Source organism: Narcine bancroftii, chromosome 2 (genome assembly GCF_036971445.1).
Source record: "Narcine bancroftii isolate sNarBan1 chromosome 2, sNarBan1.hap1, whole genome shotgun sequence".
Classification (NCBI taxonomy): Eukaryota; Metazoa; Chordata; class Chondrichthyes; order Torpediniformes; family Narcinidae; genus Narcine; species Narcine bancroftii.
In genome coordinates, this window is record NC_091470.1 from 216,811,218 (window position 1) to 216,828,439 (window position 17,222).

A 17,222-nucleotide genomic window follows, 5' to 3' on the forward strand; every position below is an offset into this window, starting at 1 on the left:
TCCTAAAGATAAATCAATGTAGATCAGTGGTTCTCAACTTTTTGTCTTTCCAGTTACGTACTACTTTAAGTAATCCCTATGCAATCGATGCTCTGTGATTAGGAAGGGATTGCTTAAGGTGGTATGTGGGTGGAAAGAAAAAGTTTGAAAATCACTGTTTTAATTGTACCCAATTGACTCGTTATGTGCACCCAACTATACCATTGTAAAGATTAATATTCATGTATTTTTTTCTCTCTGGAACCATGAGGTTTACAAGAATCAGGGAAATCCCAGCTGTAAGAATATCTTAGGTCAGTGGTTCTCAACCTTTTTCTTTCTGCTCACATACCACTTTAAGTAATCCCTATGCCATTGGTGCTCTGTGATTAGTAAGGGATTGCTTAAGGTGGGATGTGAGTGGAAAGCAAAAGGATGAATACCACTGGTGTAGTGGTCTGCACAACTCTATACAGGGCCAGTGATCCAGATTCAATTCCAGTATTGCCTGTAAGGAGTTTGTATGTTCTCCCCATGTCTGTGTGAGTGAGTTTCCTTCGGGTGTTCTGGTTTCCTCCTGCATTCCAAAGTTGAGTAGGTTAATTGGTCACATGGGTGTATTTGGGTGGTGTGGACTGGATGGGGTGGTTACTGCGCTGTATTTCTAAATTAAATTGTTTTAAAAATTAAATTAACACTTCCAAAGAGAAGTAATATAGCAGGAATATTTTTACAGATTTACTTAGGTCAGCACAACATCCTGAATGGAAAGGTCTGCACTCTGCTGCCAAGTTCTATATTCTGTTACCAGCTTCTGAAGATTTTTAAAAAAATATATATAACTAGCAATAAAATATAAAAATATTGCCTGAAAATTGTCTTTTTCCAGTCTTTGTTGTAGTAAAACTGCAGTCCTCTACTGAATCTCTCCTGAATCTGGCCCCGCTGCAGAAATCCTGATTTTATCTACTGCCGACTGTGTAATAACAGAACTGTGGTTCGGCATCAAACCATAGGAAGCAGCTTGGGTCGTGATGGAGCGCTCTGAGTTTCATTGAACTGCAAACAGATGGATGTACATCAACCAATGCACTTGAAAATGCCTGTCAGAAAGTGGAATCATAAGGGGTGGAGGTGCGGGACACTGCAAAGGACCTCTTGCATCTGGATTTCGAGTGCCTTGGTGACAACCCAATGGGTGGGAGAATAACATGATCTCATTTGGAAAATAACCAGGATGAGAGAGTAGGTGGAAGTAAAACACAAAATGCAGTGGCCAGAAGTAAAACACAAAATGAAGAGGTAGGTGGGTGGGTTAGTGATGGAGCTGTGGATAGTGTCGGGGACCATCAAATAATAAAACAGGATGTAGATCAGATACGGATATGAGCAGAGCAGTTTAATCCGGATTTGATGAGTTATTTCATTTTGGGATTTCAAATGTAAGGAGAATGCATACAGTTAATGGCAGGGCTCTTAAAAATATTGATGAGCAGAGAGATCTGGGGGTCCAGGTCCAGAGCGCATCGAAAGTGGCCATGTAAACGGAAAGGGTAGTACAGAAGGTGTATGGTGTTCTTGCTTTCATTGGGTGGACACTGAGTTCAAATGTCATTGCAGTTGTATAAAATGTTGATTAGGCTACTCTTGGACAACTGTGTGCCATTTTGGTCGCCCCACACCGAACAGAGGTTTGTAAAATCATGAAAGGTATTGATAGGGTGGATAGTCAGAATAGTTTCCCCAGGACACACGAGAGGACATGCATTGAAGGCAGGGGTCGGCAAAGTGGTCTATATTGACACCTGGGGGCTGATGGGACTATCCAAGGAGTCAACAAATGTTTAGGCTATAGAGAAATTTATCATTGATAATAATTATTTATTTTACATGCTTGGAGTGTCGATGAGAGATCAAGGATTCCATGAAGAGGTCAATGGTCGAAGTTTGCCGACCCCTGATTTAAGGTGATAGGTTGGAGGTTTAAAGGAGATAACATTGGACAATTTTTTTTAAACACAGAGTGAGGATTGTGCCTGGAACTGCCAGGAATAATGGTGGCTTCTGGATAGAGGCATAAATATGAAGGGAGATATATCAAGTGCAAATAGCAGAGTTTTCGTTCGATTTGAAGGCTTCAGAGGTTGTTCCCTTCTATTGCTGAGATTGTAAAAGATATATGCCTCAGCTGGAATGGTTCCATACATGTTGAAGGCCACATGTTCAACTGGTTAGACTAGTTTCAGAGATTATTTCCATTGTCGTATTCCACACCCCAAATTCTATCACTCATTGCAGCAGTTAAGAGATATCTGTTCAGCGGGTCTATTGAGCATGAAAAAGTCATGTCGGTTTCGAGGAAACTTTGCACTGGACAAGGGAAAATTCCTCATTCTCATTGAATAAGAATAGGCTTTTTCTGTCATCAAAGAACTTGGAATCATTCAAGAGAATGCATATGATCAGATCTCCTGAGTAAACAAGGAAAAGATTCTCACACCTTTAGAGTTTCCATCTTGCATTTCTCATGACACTGAGATTATTTGCTTAATCTGAATTGAGGTGAACAAGCACAAATCCTAGTTTTGTTTATTTATGCAATCAATACCTCGGGGAAGTCTGGGTCTGCAAGACCATGCTTTGGATTGCACCATCCTGGTATGGGTTAGGGCTAGCTGAGGAGGGGCAGCGAATATGGCCAATTCCATGCCCCGCAGAGTCACTTACACATTGTGCAGTGTCTCAGCGTTTAAAATGATTGATTCAAGGCCAGTATCCCGGAGCACATCATTTCAGAAATCTTTTAAAACTGCCACTTACAGCCATGACCCTGCAGGGTTGCATTCAGAGTTGTTTGCTGCAACATGTCGACATTGAATAGGCTACTTTTCATCGATTACAGCTCAGCTTTCAACATCACAGTCCCTTCAGAACTGGTCAGCAAGCTTCAAAGCCAGGGGCTCTGAACCTCCCTCTGCAACTGGATCCTTGACTTCCTCAGTGGAACACCACAGACAGTAAGAGTCGGAAACAATGGCTCCTCCTCACTGACGATCAACACAGGCACAGCAGCGGAGAGGGTAAGGAACTTCAAATTCCTGGATGCCAACATCTCTGAAGACCTATCCTGGGACCATCCTGACCATTCGATCATGAAGGAAAACCAGCGGCTATATTTCGTTACGATTTTGATGAGATTTGGTATGTCACCAAAGACTCTTGCAAATTTCTACAGATGCATCGTGGAGAGCATTCCGATTGACAGCATCGCTGTCCATTACAGAAGTGCCAATGCACAGGACAGGAAAAGGCGACACAAAGTTGTAAACTCGGCCAGTGCCATCATGGGCATGTCTTCACTTCATTAAGGACATTTACAAGAGAGCAGGTTCTATCCTCCAGGACCCTCACCACCCAGGTCATGCCCTTTTCTCACTGCTACCTTCAAGAAGGATGGACATGAGCCTGGATACACACACCCAATGTAACGAAAACAGCTTATCTCCCTCCGCCATCAGGCCGTTAATAAACCTATGGACATGACCTTACTTTTTCTCTTTTTTTGCACTAATTAATTATTTTTTTAAAATCTTGTGTTCAGGAATTGTAATTTTCAGTAATTTTTGCACATGTAATGCACAATACTGCTGCCACAAAACAACAAATTGGATGAGACAATAACCTGATCTTGAACTTTTGTAGAGGCAATACATGGTTGGATGCATTAATACTGAAAAGGAAGTGGCCATCAATTCTACACCAACAAGGATGCAGACCTTATAACATTAGCTCTCTTCCCTCTCAGTCCTGATGCAGGGTGTTAACCTGAAATGTCAATAATTATCTCCCCCCCCACCCCACCCCGCAGAGATGCTGCTCAAGCCATCCCTCCAGCTTCTTGTTCATTAGGCTCCGGATTCCAGGATCTACCATCTGTTTTGTCCCCCCTGTGTGTCGCCTTATTTCCAGGTTGACTGTCATGCTCCCCCTCCTCCTCCTGAAGAGAGAGGAATGTATTGATCAAGGATTTACAATCTGCCCAGAACAATTTGCCTGATGCATGTGTGCTGTCAGGGGTAAACAAGAAAATCTGCAGATATTGGGGTCCAGTGCAATGCACAAGCACACTGCAGATACTCAGCAGGTCGCATAACATCCAAAGGATGTAAAAGGCAGCCAATATTTCAGTCTGGTGGCCCTTGGTCAAGAATATGGAACAACAGACAGATGCCAAAATAGAAGATAGCAGAGGGTGGGTGGGGGGGAGGAGGAGATGGAAGGGGAGGCTAACAGATAAGTGGTGGGAGGATCAAAGCTGAGAAATGATGGGGGAAGAGGGCAGATGACTACAAAAGATAGCCTTCCAATAGGAGAATGGGGCAGGGATCTGGAGGAAGGGTGGCAGAGGGGTACGGGGAGGGGGAGAGAGAGAGAGAGAGAGAGAGAGAGAGAGAGAGAGAGAGAGAGGGAGAGGGAGACTAGGGGAGTGGGTTAATGGAAATTGGAGAGGGCAATATTAATGCCGTCTGGTTGGAGAGTGCATGGACGGAATATAAAGGGTTGTTTCTCCATCTATTGCTATCTGAGGTGAGGTAACAATAACTGAGTATGTGGTGGGGGCGATTGAAAGGAGTGGAGATTGTTGATACATTGGTGATAGCTACATCATGAGGTGGGAGGGGGTTGTGAGACTCACACTGGGGCCGTTAGGAGATGCTGTTTAACTCTTCCCACGCTTAACCCTGAATACATGCGAATCTCCCTGGATTTACATTGAAGGTAATAAACAGCAGTGCCTGGTTTCAAGGAGGGCAGTACAGGAAGGCTCTGTGCATCGTCAGCTTTAAGCATGCGAACGATCCCAATGAAAGCTTTCTTAAAACTTCCCAATTTAGGTCCCGGATTTCTTCCCCTCAATTTACTTTGTCAAATATCATCACTTTTTAAATTCATTCACTTTGCTTCTCATCCTCTCATTATTTTTCAAACCTTTTTTACTCACTTTTGTCAGCGGTATATGAAATGATGTTTTAAAAATTGTCCATTCAGTAACCCAATATTCAGTAATAATCAATGAAGCCTGTAGTGCAGGTATTTAAGACTCCATACCAACATATGGAAGAGATCTGTCAGATCTGCAGCTGGTTTGCATTGGCTTTTCAGTAATTTTCTTTGTTTTGGGGACTTGTCATGTTTGCCTTTAATGTTATGTGCAACAATGAAACAATTAAAAACATTAAATAAAGGAAAATGACGGGTGGAAAATTAAGTAATCACATGAGTTATGATATTTACAGAAAAAATCTCACTCAGATCTCTTCCTTCAGAACAACTAACCCCAAATGCAAAGTTACAAGTTACTTCGTAAAAGTTCATCAAAATCAAATGATAGTGCGACAAGTCACTTCAGATTGACTGCTTGTGGAGCATGATAATTATTATTCTACAAATCAATTTTTGGGAATCAACATTATTGATGCACATTAATGAGATATAATTGGTTGAGAATTATCTTTCAAGACCTTATCAAATCCTGATAAATCAAGGCAATAAACTGATAAAAACAATAATTGTCCCAAAATAAAATGTTTCTCTGACAGTGAAGTTCTGGTCATTTTTTGTTGCCTTGAATCAATATCAGAATACAGAGGACCTGGAATTCTTTAATATCTCAGTTTTTATCTTCTCTGAGACAATAATAATACACAGAGATTTAACAGATATCTTGTATTCATGACCGTACTTAGTTCCCACAAAACATACAGACTTACAGCAGATTTATTTTGTTCCTTCTACAGATTAATGCTCCACATTAATGCTCTGCTCAAATTTATGTCAAAATTTAAGAATGCTTAATATAGAAATCAGCTTTAATGGTATGAATATTTAATCACGTGACAGCAGCTTTAAAAATTAAATGTCATAATGACTATAAATCTTTTTTGTGTGCCTTATGGCAATGTTCAAGGATTAATGACACTGAGAAAAAAGGGTGTGCGTGTGCGCGCACAGATGGGGCATGTGCGTGTACACTAAATCTGCACCTTACCTGTCTCATCACAAACTCTTCAGAGACATTGTCTCCAGTAATTGATGGTTGTAGCAACCCGGTGATTAAGAGCATTCTATTTAAACCAATAGCAGCAGAGAACTGAACAATCTGATGATATGGGATTAATTCTTTATACCTAAAAGAGAGGTAAACATAATTTTAAACAGCAAGTAATGATAAAAACATCAATTTAAAAAAAGAGAGAATAAGTTGCTTTCCCAACACAGCAAAGACATGGTTAATGATGCACAAATTTATCTCCATCTGTTCTAGCTCTCTTGACTCATTGATACATACCATGTTATGGTTCCTGGTATAATTTTTGTAAATCATCCAGCTGGCTCTCTTTCATCAGAATTACTGTCAATCAGATATTTTTAAGCAGTGCAAATCCTGTTTTCTCCCCATGTCTTATCTACACCCACTGCAAAGGGAACCCATTTTCCTTGTCAGATCAAACAACTAAACTTTGAACAGACAATTCAGATTTTTTCAGGTCACATTACTCTCATAACCTGCCTCTAGGGATTGGCCTCATTTCTGAAGTTCCAACAGGGCATAGGATTGAAGAGTGGGAAATAACCAGAGGCCTTCGCAGTCCACTGGATGCACCACACAATGTCCTCAAGAAAGGTGAAAGGTCAGGATGTCTACTGTCTGATCAACACCACAGGGTGCTCAGATGTGTAGTCCAGGTGATCTCCCGCACCTCTGACCTGCAAAATAGAACTGTGAAGTGCTGATCTTCAACTTGTGGAGGGAATTTACATCAGCAATGATGACTGCAGTCTGCACCTTGCCTTAGGACCACACAGAGCTGGTGCTAGATGAACTCTTCATCTCCACCCACAGCCCTGAAACAATACACCCCAAACCATGTTCATTACAACCGGAGTCTTCAACCATGCCAACTTCGAGGCCATGCCACCGGCACATCACCCGTCCCTCCAAAAGCTCTTACATACTCGTCCACTGACACATATCCATCAAAGATGCCCCACACTCCGTCCCACAACCACTCTTTGGTAAATCAGACCACCTGTCAGTGCTTCTCCTACCAGCCTACAGATAGATGCTGAGACGCAAGGCCCTGTTGATAAAATTCTTCCATTGCTGGTCTAAGGATACAGACACATTCCATGCAATTAGTCAGTAGACTGGTTCGTATTCAAGGACTCCACAACCAGCCTTCGTGAAAGCACCACTGCTGCCACTGACTTCATCATCAAATGTGTGGAGGACTGTGCGTCAAAGGGAACAATCTGTGTGTCTCTCAATCAGAAACCTTGGCTGAACAGTGAAGTCTCTCGCTCCTGAAGGTTGGGAATGAGGTACACAAATCAGGCAACCCTGCATTGTACAAGTGATCCAGGTACGATCTGTACAAAACGATCAGAGGTGCCAAGGGGCGGTACTGAACCAGTCTTGAGACCCAGATGGATCTTGCGGACACCAAGTTCTTGTGGCAGGGTTTGTGTGTCATCACAGGCAATAGTAAACAGGACCATATCCTCGTGGGTGTGCTCAATGGAGTCCCCAGATATGTCTTCTATATCCGTGCAGACCAGCTGGTGGGAGTATCCGCAAACATCCCCAACCTCCCTCCCCGCATGTTGAAGTACCTACATGCTTCAAGATCACAGATTGAAGGATGTCCACTTAGAGCTGAGATGTGAAGGAATTCCTTTAGGCAGAGGGTGATATGTCTGAGGCATTTGTTGCCACAGGCAGCTGTGGAGGCCAAGTATTTAAGGCAGAGATTGACAGGTTCTTGATTAACCAGGACATCAAAGGTTATGGGGAGAAGGCCGGGGAATGGGGCTGAGGAGGAAAATGGATCAGCTCATTAAATGGCAGTGCATATGGCCTGTTTCTGCCCTTGTGTTTTATGGTCTTGTGGACTTATCCCAGTGATGAAGAACACAGTGATGGGTTTCTATGACTCAGCAGGTGGTTCAGACATCAACCGTCATGAAGCACTTTGATGGGCACTCATTCACATCAACTCCAGTCAACCGCCCACACTTGGCTCACTCCAGTTCACATACCTCCGAAATGGGTCCACAGCACAATGCACTCCCTGACCCGACACTCTGCCCTAGAACACTGAACAAGGACACAGCAGTACCTTCAACACCACAGAGGCAAACCCATTCTTGAGTTAAGTAACATTTGGCCTCAGCACCCTCTCAGCAATTGGATCTATCATTTTCTGTTCCACAGATTGCACACAGTGAGGATTGTTGACAGCACCTCCTCTGTGATTGGCCTTGAAACAGCAACCCCACAAGGCTGTAGACTGTCCGAAATGCCCTTATCTACGTAGCCAAACACCACTCCAACTCGATCTGTAAATTTCCGGTTGGTACCACGGGCAGGATCTTGAACAATGAGGAAATAGAACACAAAAGGTGGTTTTGAGCCAGCTGTGACAACAATCTTTCCCTCGATGTCAACAAGACTAAGGAGTTGCTTTTGGACTTCTGGGATAGGAGCTCATTTCCCTGACTGCATCACTGGTGATGTGGTGGAAATGGTAGCGGCTTTAGTTTCTAGGTGCAAAAATCTACAGTGATCTCCATCCACCTCAATACAGCACCCAAGGAAAGTGTACCAGCGCTTCTACTTCTCCAGAAGCCCTAGGAAAGTTGGCATGCCATCATCATCCCTTAACAACTTGAAAGCATCCTGTCAGAGTGTATCACTGCGTGGGATGGGAACTGCTTCACCTGAGACCACCAGAAACCGCAGAGGGTTGTGAATGTGGCTCAACTCATCACACACACATCCCATCTACAACTCCCATTGCCTTGGAGAAGCAGCCAACACATAGAAAGACTCATCCCACCACCCCCCCCCACCCCAAAACCAGGAAGAAGATGCAGGAGTGAGATCTCGCACCATCAGCTTCAAGCACAGTTTATTTCCTGCTGTTATCAGTCTCTTGAATGAACCTTAAAATAGTAAGATAACATTGCCTTTGCTCCATCCCAACTGATCGCTCTCTGTAATTCTGCATTTCTGTCCTGTGTCACACTTGAGATGTCCAGTTCACTAAATAAACTCTACCGTTCATGTGACAATAACGTAAACTTGATCCACTAGGGTCTACAGATCAGGAGCTAGAAAGTGATGGTCACTTAAAGAGCCCTCGTGCATCTCTCGACAGGGATCAGCATAACGGCATCCATTTCGACAAAGCTTTCTGCGTGACTGGAAGCCAGTACAGACATCCACATCCCCCACCAATGCCACACCTTGGCTACAGAAAAGTGACACACCTTTCTTGGGCCCATAAATAACAATCACCCTTTATCCAAGCTCGAATTTATTACCACCTGACTGTACATGTACAACGAAGTGAGTCGGATCCAAATTCACAACATTCGAGACAAATGGACCAAATTGTGTGGGAGCAGAGGCTCCTGTCGCAACCTGGGCTGATTACAGTGAATCTCTGCACCTGGAGGTTGTGAGGTGCGCCACTGGTAACAGTCCTCAGACGATGTGCTCCTGAGCTCTCGGAATATCCTCACAGTCCCCAACTCCCCATGGAATCAAGTGACAAGAGATATCCAAAAAACAACCATCAAGGACTCCTCTTTGACAGAGGTAATGCTCTGCTCCCAGCATTGCCTTCTGTCAGGCAATGGGGGAATGTCATGTGGCAAGGGGGTGCGCCACAGTACAATACTCAAATGACAGTTGCCATCCAGATATCGTTGGTGGAATGTAGGGTTCCAAGTGCTGCTGAGAAAACTGCAGGCATGTCGTAATTCCTGGCAATGGACTTGCTCTGATCAACTCATACCAGGGTTTCAATTAACAGCTAAGCAGAAACCACGTCAGATAAAATAAGTCACTAGAGATTGTGGTTATTCTTGGACCCCCCCCAACTTGAATGGGAACACTTTTCTATTTACTGAGTGAAAAGTCAACCTGCAAATCAGAAAATTGGATCACTTTAATCACAATAATACCAAACATGTAAATTCTGCATTTTTATCAAGTTTATTATCATCTGAGTGCACAAGTACAACCCAACAGAACAGCGTTCTCCAGTCCTGGGTGCAGACCCACAACCACAAGACACACAGAAAGACAAAAAAAATACACATGCAGGACAAGCATTCATATATACAAATAACTAAATAAATATTGCTTCGTGAATAGGAGAGTCTCGGATGGTTAGTGTGAGCAGCTCCTTTGGTCGTTCAGTATTCTCACTGTCCATGGGAAGAAGCTGTTCCTCAGCCTGGTGGTGCTGGCTCTGATCCTCCTGGACCTCTTCCCTGACAGGGGCAGCTGGAAGATGCTACGTGTGCAGGGTGGAAGGGGTCCTCAGCGATTTTGCGCACCCTCTTCAGACAACAATCCCGGTAGACGATGTCAATGCTGGGGGGAGGAATATTTTGTGCTTGGATTGTCAAATCTTTTACCAGAATTAAAGTGAAAAAGATCTCGTCTGTATCCAAGGGAATTTCCACTCGCTCCAGGCAAGGAAAACTAGCAGAGCAGCATATCTCTGTGGTGACTAGATCAAGATAAAGTTGACTTTTATCAAGGTCTGCAGATGCTGGGGATGAGTGCAGTCCACAAAAGTGCAGGAGAAACTCAGCAGTCAAAGTTTCGGGCCTGAGCCCTTCCAGAGAACCAAAAATCAGGCAGACTCCTGAATAAAGACTTAGCAAGTTTTATTCAACTCCAGAATTATAAGCAAAGTGAACATGCCCAGACGGCAAGGGAGAGAGTATCTCCCTTCCCTTAAATAGAGAGAGCCAGAGGAATCGGTAGCTTTGTTCAAGAATAGCTTATTTATTTAATTACAACTTGGAATACATGAATCATGAGCGTTAGTCATGTCCGGCATCTGCTGGTGCATCATGTTATCCTCAAAGCCTATGCTGATAAAGAGATTGTACAGCAAAATCAATTAAGAGGTACTTTATTTTTGAAATGTTCACCCCAAAGCATTTTGGCACTTTGCACTCATGTGAATCACATGCTGTCCAATCCAGCTGCATTTCTGAAGTCTCCTTGAGACTGAAGTTGAGATAAGGCTGATAATTGGTTCTGGAGTCAGGCAAAAAAAACGTTAAGGTATCTGTTAGCTGATTTGTTTTTCAAAACTAAAGTGTTTTTCCAACACTAAAGTGCAATCATTTCTAACTCTCTCCACGGTACTGTCCTTTCACAGTTTGCCTCCTTCCTTGTACATAACACTGTAGTGGGTTGTGGGGGAGCGCAGCGAGAGAGCTGAGACTTCAGGCTGTCGGCTTGTTAAGCACAACTGATTCACTTTGAAGTTCGCACTGCAGCCTTTAAGGCCACCCGGAGCCTGCCCCTCACATACCAGTGCTCACGTCACGCTGATGTAAGCGCGGTCTGTACCGGAAGGACCCGTGACGCCATCTTTGGCTGCCCCGCTGACCACACGTGACAAGTGAAGCCAGTTAGCCACTGCAATTGTGTGCGCCGCTCTCCTCAATATACAGCTTTCTTGGTTTCATACACATTTATTCAATATTAATCAGAGAGATTCCACCAGCGTTGTCTCCGCTCCATCCTCAACATTCATTGGAGCGACTTCATCACCAACATTGAAGTACTCGAGATGGCAGAGGCCGACAGCATCGAATCCACGCTGCTGAAGATCCAACTGCGCTGGATAGGTCACGTCTCTAGAATGGAGGACCATCGCCTTCCCAAGATCGTGTTCTATGGCGAGCTCTCCACTGGCCACCGAGACAGAGGTGCACCAAAGAAGAGGTACAAGGACTGCCTACAGAAATCTCTTGGTGCCTGCCACATTGACCACCGCCAGTGGGCTGATATCGCCTCAAACCGTGCATCTTGGCGCCTCATAGTTCGGCGGGCAGCAGCCTCCTTTGAAGACCGCAGAGCCCACCTCACTGACAAAAGACAAAGGAGGAAAAACCCAACACCCAACCCCAACCAACCAATTTTCCCTTGCAACCGCTGCAACCGTGTCTGCCTGTCCCGCATCGGACTTGTCAGCCACAAACGAGCCTGCAGCTGACGTGGACATTACCCCTCCATAAATCTTCGTCCGCAAAGCCAAGCCAAAGAAAGAATCAGAGAGAAGAACAAAGCACTTGCCTCCTCCCCTAAATGTGGAGTCCTTCACAGATCTAGCATGGCACCCACCAATTTTCCAGACTCATGTTACATCAACTGAGGACATGTGTAGCTTCCACATGTATAACCAGTCCCATATCACCATGGCAGCCAATCCCATGAACTGGCATTATTATTCTCATATTGATTGACTGATTGACATCCAATTGTATGCAGGTCAACAGAAAGATGAGTGAAAACAAACTGAGAACTGAGTATAAAGAAGTGGCAGAATAATTAAATAGATTCTATCTTCATAAATGATTTCCCCAATACTCAAGGAAATCTTGGATTGACAGTGAGGGAGGAACTGAAGGAAATCAGTTTTAGTAAAGAAATAGTATTAGCCTGTCAGAAAATTAATGGGGGACTGATTCTCTAAGTAAAAAAGCTTTCAGCTCCTGTCAAGCTACAGAATCCACATCTGGGTGCTGATGGAATAAAAGCCACAGTGTGGCAGACCACAGGTGCACTCCTGAGAATGAGACACTGTCATCTATCTGATCTAAGGGGTCCCGACAGCACTTGTGAGACAAGACCTTAGTGATCATCAACTTGCTTCACCCTCAAGCTGGCAGGTGACCACAGGGCAAAGAGAGGATGAGGACGCCAACAAAATTTTTAAGTTTTAGTTTCTTTGTAACAAGATACAGGTATACTCCGTTTTACAAATATTCGCTTCCCAAAAATTCGCTTTTACAATGAAACCTATGTTCACTTTTACAAAAGGATCTGATTTCACTTTTACGAAAATAGCCTTCAATAGTCGTGAATCGGTCTTCACTTCATGCCATTTTGGCTTGCGAAAGGTTTCATATGGACACTCGCGTATCGTAAAGCGGGGTAAAATGAAAATGGTTTGACTGCAAGCAGACCAACAGACAGCCAAGAATTGAGTACAATTTACAGGGTATGGGATCACACTGAAAAGGAAGAGCACAAGACATAGGGGCAAAGTTGGCCATTCAGCCCATCAAGTCTGCCCCACCATTTAATCATGAACATCCATTTTCCCCACTCAGCCCCACTGCCCGGCCTTCTCCCGATAACCTTTGATGCCCTTCCTAATCAAGAACCTATCACCAAAGGGGGCATGAGACCAAGGAGGGACATGTACCAACCATAGGGGCCAGTGTCAAGAAGCATGGAGGAGACCCCATTTCTGGGTATGTTTACAGAATGCAGATTGCAATCATTCTCAGCTCATTCATCATGTAATAGATTTGTGATGGATCGCTTTTCACCGCGTCATTCATGAACGATTCAAGGCTTACTTTACATCGAATGCATTATTTTCTTACCAAGAGTGCAGCCTCTAGCTCAGTGGTCCTCAACCTTTTACTTTCCACTCACATATCACTTTAAGTACTCCCTATGCCATCAGAGCTCTGTGATTAGTAAGGGATTGCTTCAGGTGGTATGTGAGTGGGAAGGGAAGATTGAGAATCACTGCTCTAGACCCAATTGTTGCTGAAATATTTTGCTTGAGAAAAATTGTCATTGGGCCATTTCCTTTGGAGATATGAAACCGTGCACATAACGAATCAATTTGGAATAATTAAAACAGTGGTTTTCAAACTTTTTCTTTCCACCCACATACCACCTGAAGCAATCCCTTATGATTTGTTTGGATTCATTCACATTACCCTGTTCAAATAATCAACCTTCCAGGTGGTGCCTGAAAGGTCCAATGAAGAATCTCAAGTTTAAGAGTGAGCTGTGATGCAACAGTGCTTGGACTTCTCTTGATCAGCTGGAATTAATGCCAAGGCCACCTGCTGATTCTTTACATTGCAAACTGCAGAATCATTCTGTGGACTGGATTATTCATGGTGGGGCAACAAGGGAAAATAAGGCTTCAGTCTTTGTTATTTTACCCAAATTAAAAATTTGCATTTCACTTGCATATTTCAGTAGAGATAGAGAAAGAGATAGAGAAAGAGATAGAGAGGGCTAGCGATAGAAAGCGATCAAAGAAAAACAGAAGGCACTTTCAGGTGGCCAAAATCCATGATTGTAAAGCCATATATTATACCCCTATGTGGCTGTCGGGAGGCCACTTGAAAGCGCAGGAGGTGCCTGAGAGGCGAACTTTGTAACCCTCCTCCAGGAGGGATAATCGCGGCAGTACAGTGGTTCCCCCTGCCCCCACCCCCGGCACATGAAAGCAGCTGCCTGAAAGCAGCTGCTAAGAGGATGAGTCACCTGGCGAGCGCCTGACAGCTCCCCTCCCAGCTGCCCCTGCCCCCCATCACAGACGTCAGGGCAGGGACAGCCGGCGTGGGCTGTCAGCGCGAGGACGTCCCCACACTGATACCACTACCCCACCCTCCCCAACAGCCCAATATGAGTCCCCACACTGTGGGGCAGGCTGTGTGGGGACGTCCCACGAGACTCATATCGGGCAGTTGAGAGAACGGGGCAGCGGTATCAGTGAGGGGACCTCCCCGCGCTGATAGCCCGTGCCGGCTGTCCCAGCTCTGACAAGCCAGCCATCCCAAACCTGACAGCCTGAAGGAACAGGAGCCGGTGTGCGCCCAGAGGTGCATCCGGTGCAGCTGTCCCTTCATGTGGCCAGCACTGCGCTTTCAGCGCTGCCACCTGAAAGGCAATTCAAATGGCCACTTCCTCTTCTGCAGGCACATTTTTAGCAGAGAATCCACCTGAAGAATCCTAGAGAAAGATGCACTTTTTTGAATAATCTGACACCAATGTGGATTGTTTGATCTATGTGAAGAAAGGATTTCCGCGGTGATGTTAGCCATTGCGTTAACTGCAGGGTCAAATAAATATTGTGAAGGGGAAAAAATACTAGTTAGTTGTAAATTTCCTATACACTGCTCCACGTACTGTGTGGAATTCTGTTATTGCAAACTGGCCTGATGGTAAGGATCCATTATGGACTTTGTGCAAACCTATATGATATGTGTTTCAATGTACAGTAAAACCCCTGTTATCAAGCACCTATAGGGATTGGTAGATGCCGGATATCTGAATTTTCCTATTGTTTGAGGTTGCATAACTGCCGAGCTAAAGGTGAGGCACGCCTATTTTAAAGGTGTATTTTTTACATTTATTTTCCACAATTTTTTTTTTGCCAGTTGTTTGAGACTGCTGGTAGATTTAATTCTGGATAACAGGGGTTTCACTCTATAACTAATTATCAGTTATTGAGGACCACAAACAGTCCTTCCAAATCATTTACAAAACAGAAAATAGAACAGCACAGTACAGGCCCTTTGGCCCATGATGTTGTACTGACCTATATAAGCTGTGAAATATGGTTGAAGATGATTAAACTCGCACAATTCTGTGAAAAGGGATGGAATGCAAAGAATGTAGATGAGAGCTCGAAAACAGACAATACTAGCTAGTAGGCCTCTTCTTATCAGGAGCCCCCAAGGATGAAAGGATCTGGTTCAGGCTGCTACAGTAACCTAAGGTAGTTTTATAGCCAGTACTGCGCTTGCTTAATAGAGACATGAATATTAACTTAGACGCCCCTAAGGAGGGAATGAACTAATTAACACAACGTGCGATGTATGAAGAGGGAGGAACTGAGTGATACCTGTATTGATGGAAGGGAAAAGGAGAATGTTGTAATGTATTGGGATTCTGATTGGAAGAAGGTAAATGAAAGAGGGGTGATGTTGAGCGCAGGACTGTACAAAAGAGTGATGATTCTGAACCTCCGGTGTGTCTCCAGACCAGGGACACCCGACTCTGCAGACTCGAAATAAAGCTGAATCTGTTCTCCAAGACTTTGTCTCCAGAGTAGTGATTGTGAACACTTTATATTTCACAAGCTTGGGGGCTCATCTGGGATTCTGTCAGGAGTGAGTGATCTGACAGGGATAAGGGTTATAAGAGTACCCGAGAGAAGAAGGGACTCCAGAGTGGGAGTCCCGGGATTGACATTCCACCTGATAGTCCGTTGGGGTGGATGTTAGGAAACTGGAGTCGGGGAATGACCCAGGGAAAGACTAAGGAAACTATGATAAAGTTTTGTTGTTATAAATGGCCTCAGACTCCGATTCTGGGGTCTTCGGTTTGGTGGCCCCGACTGGGGTCAGATGAAGATTGGATACATCAGAAATTAAATTTCTTCATAAATGAAAGAAGCCCTCCAGTTCCGGAGGTGTCAGATTATGCAGCGTGTTGGATCCGAGTGACCGAATTGTTTAAGGTTGCTGTGAAAAAATGAGGAGGAAGACGTACCTCCCTGGGATCCTTTGAAGCACCTTCCCCCGCCGTATGACAGTCAGAGGGGAGGGGAGAATCAGCAGGATGCTGGTGGTATCCCTCCCGAGGAACACCCACAGGTGAGAGAGTCCGATGGAGGGGTAGAGGCCTGTGCCCTGGAGCTGGAGGAGGCAGGACAGAAGAGCTCGGACAGGCAGGAAAAACATGAGAAAAAGAGAAACAAACTTTAAAAGAGTCGGGTCAGAGACCAAGGAATATCTCCGGGGAGATTTCAGGGAACTTGGCAGTCCAGGACTGTGGTTGAATAAGAGCTCAGGGAACTTAGTTAAGAGTTCAGGGAACTAGTCTGGTCAGGGACCGTAGTGTATTTGTGTGTATGTGTATGCTCGGGGAGCTCAGGTTTTGGGAACCTGAGGTACAATGGGGAATTGCGTAGATACAACTATCTGGAGGTTGAAAATATAATTTGAAAGGTTTCTGAGACATTAAATAAAAGACTAGAGAGAGAAGGTTGGCCGTTGGGGGGTACTTGGGATGATGAATTCGTTGAAGAGCTCATTGGAAAGTGGCGTCTGTTAGCACAAGAAAGAAAAGAGATAGGCTTGCAGGTTCCCAAACTAACGCTGTAAAACTGGCAGAAGGGGGGGGGAAACAGTAAACCTATGGATGTCCTCCAGAAAGAATGTGTACATAGAAAGGAAAAATCAGGGAAGAAAAAAAGCAAAGGGTAGGCAGGAGAAACCTCCTGCACAGGAGGTTAAACAAAGTCAAATGGAAGTCCTAAGGCTGATGGAGGAGGGAGAGACGACTGGCCTTGAGTACTCCTTGGGACCTCCTAAGGACCACCACT

General features: G+C 44.4%; 1 protein-coding gene across 1 annotated transcript in view; it reads right to left on the reverse strand.

The window, feature by feature from the left end:
* Nucleotides 1-17,222, reverse strand: part of LOC138755074 (uncharacterized) — a 150,907-nt gene that overhangs the window by 42,755 nt on the left and 90,930 nt on the right. Inside the window, exon 8 of the mRNA XM_069920288.1 lies at nt 6,029-6,167. Coding sequence (XP_069776389.1) covers nt 6,029-6,167 — 139 coding nt within the window. The remainder of the gene's footprint in view (nt 1-6,028; nt 6,168-17,222) is intronic.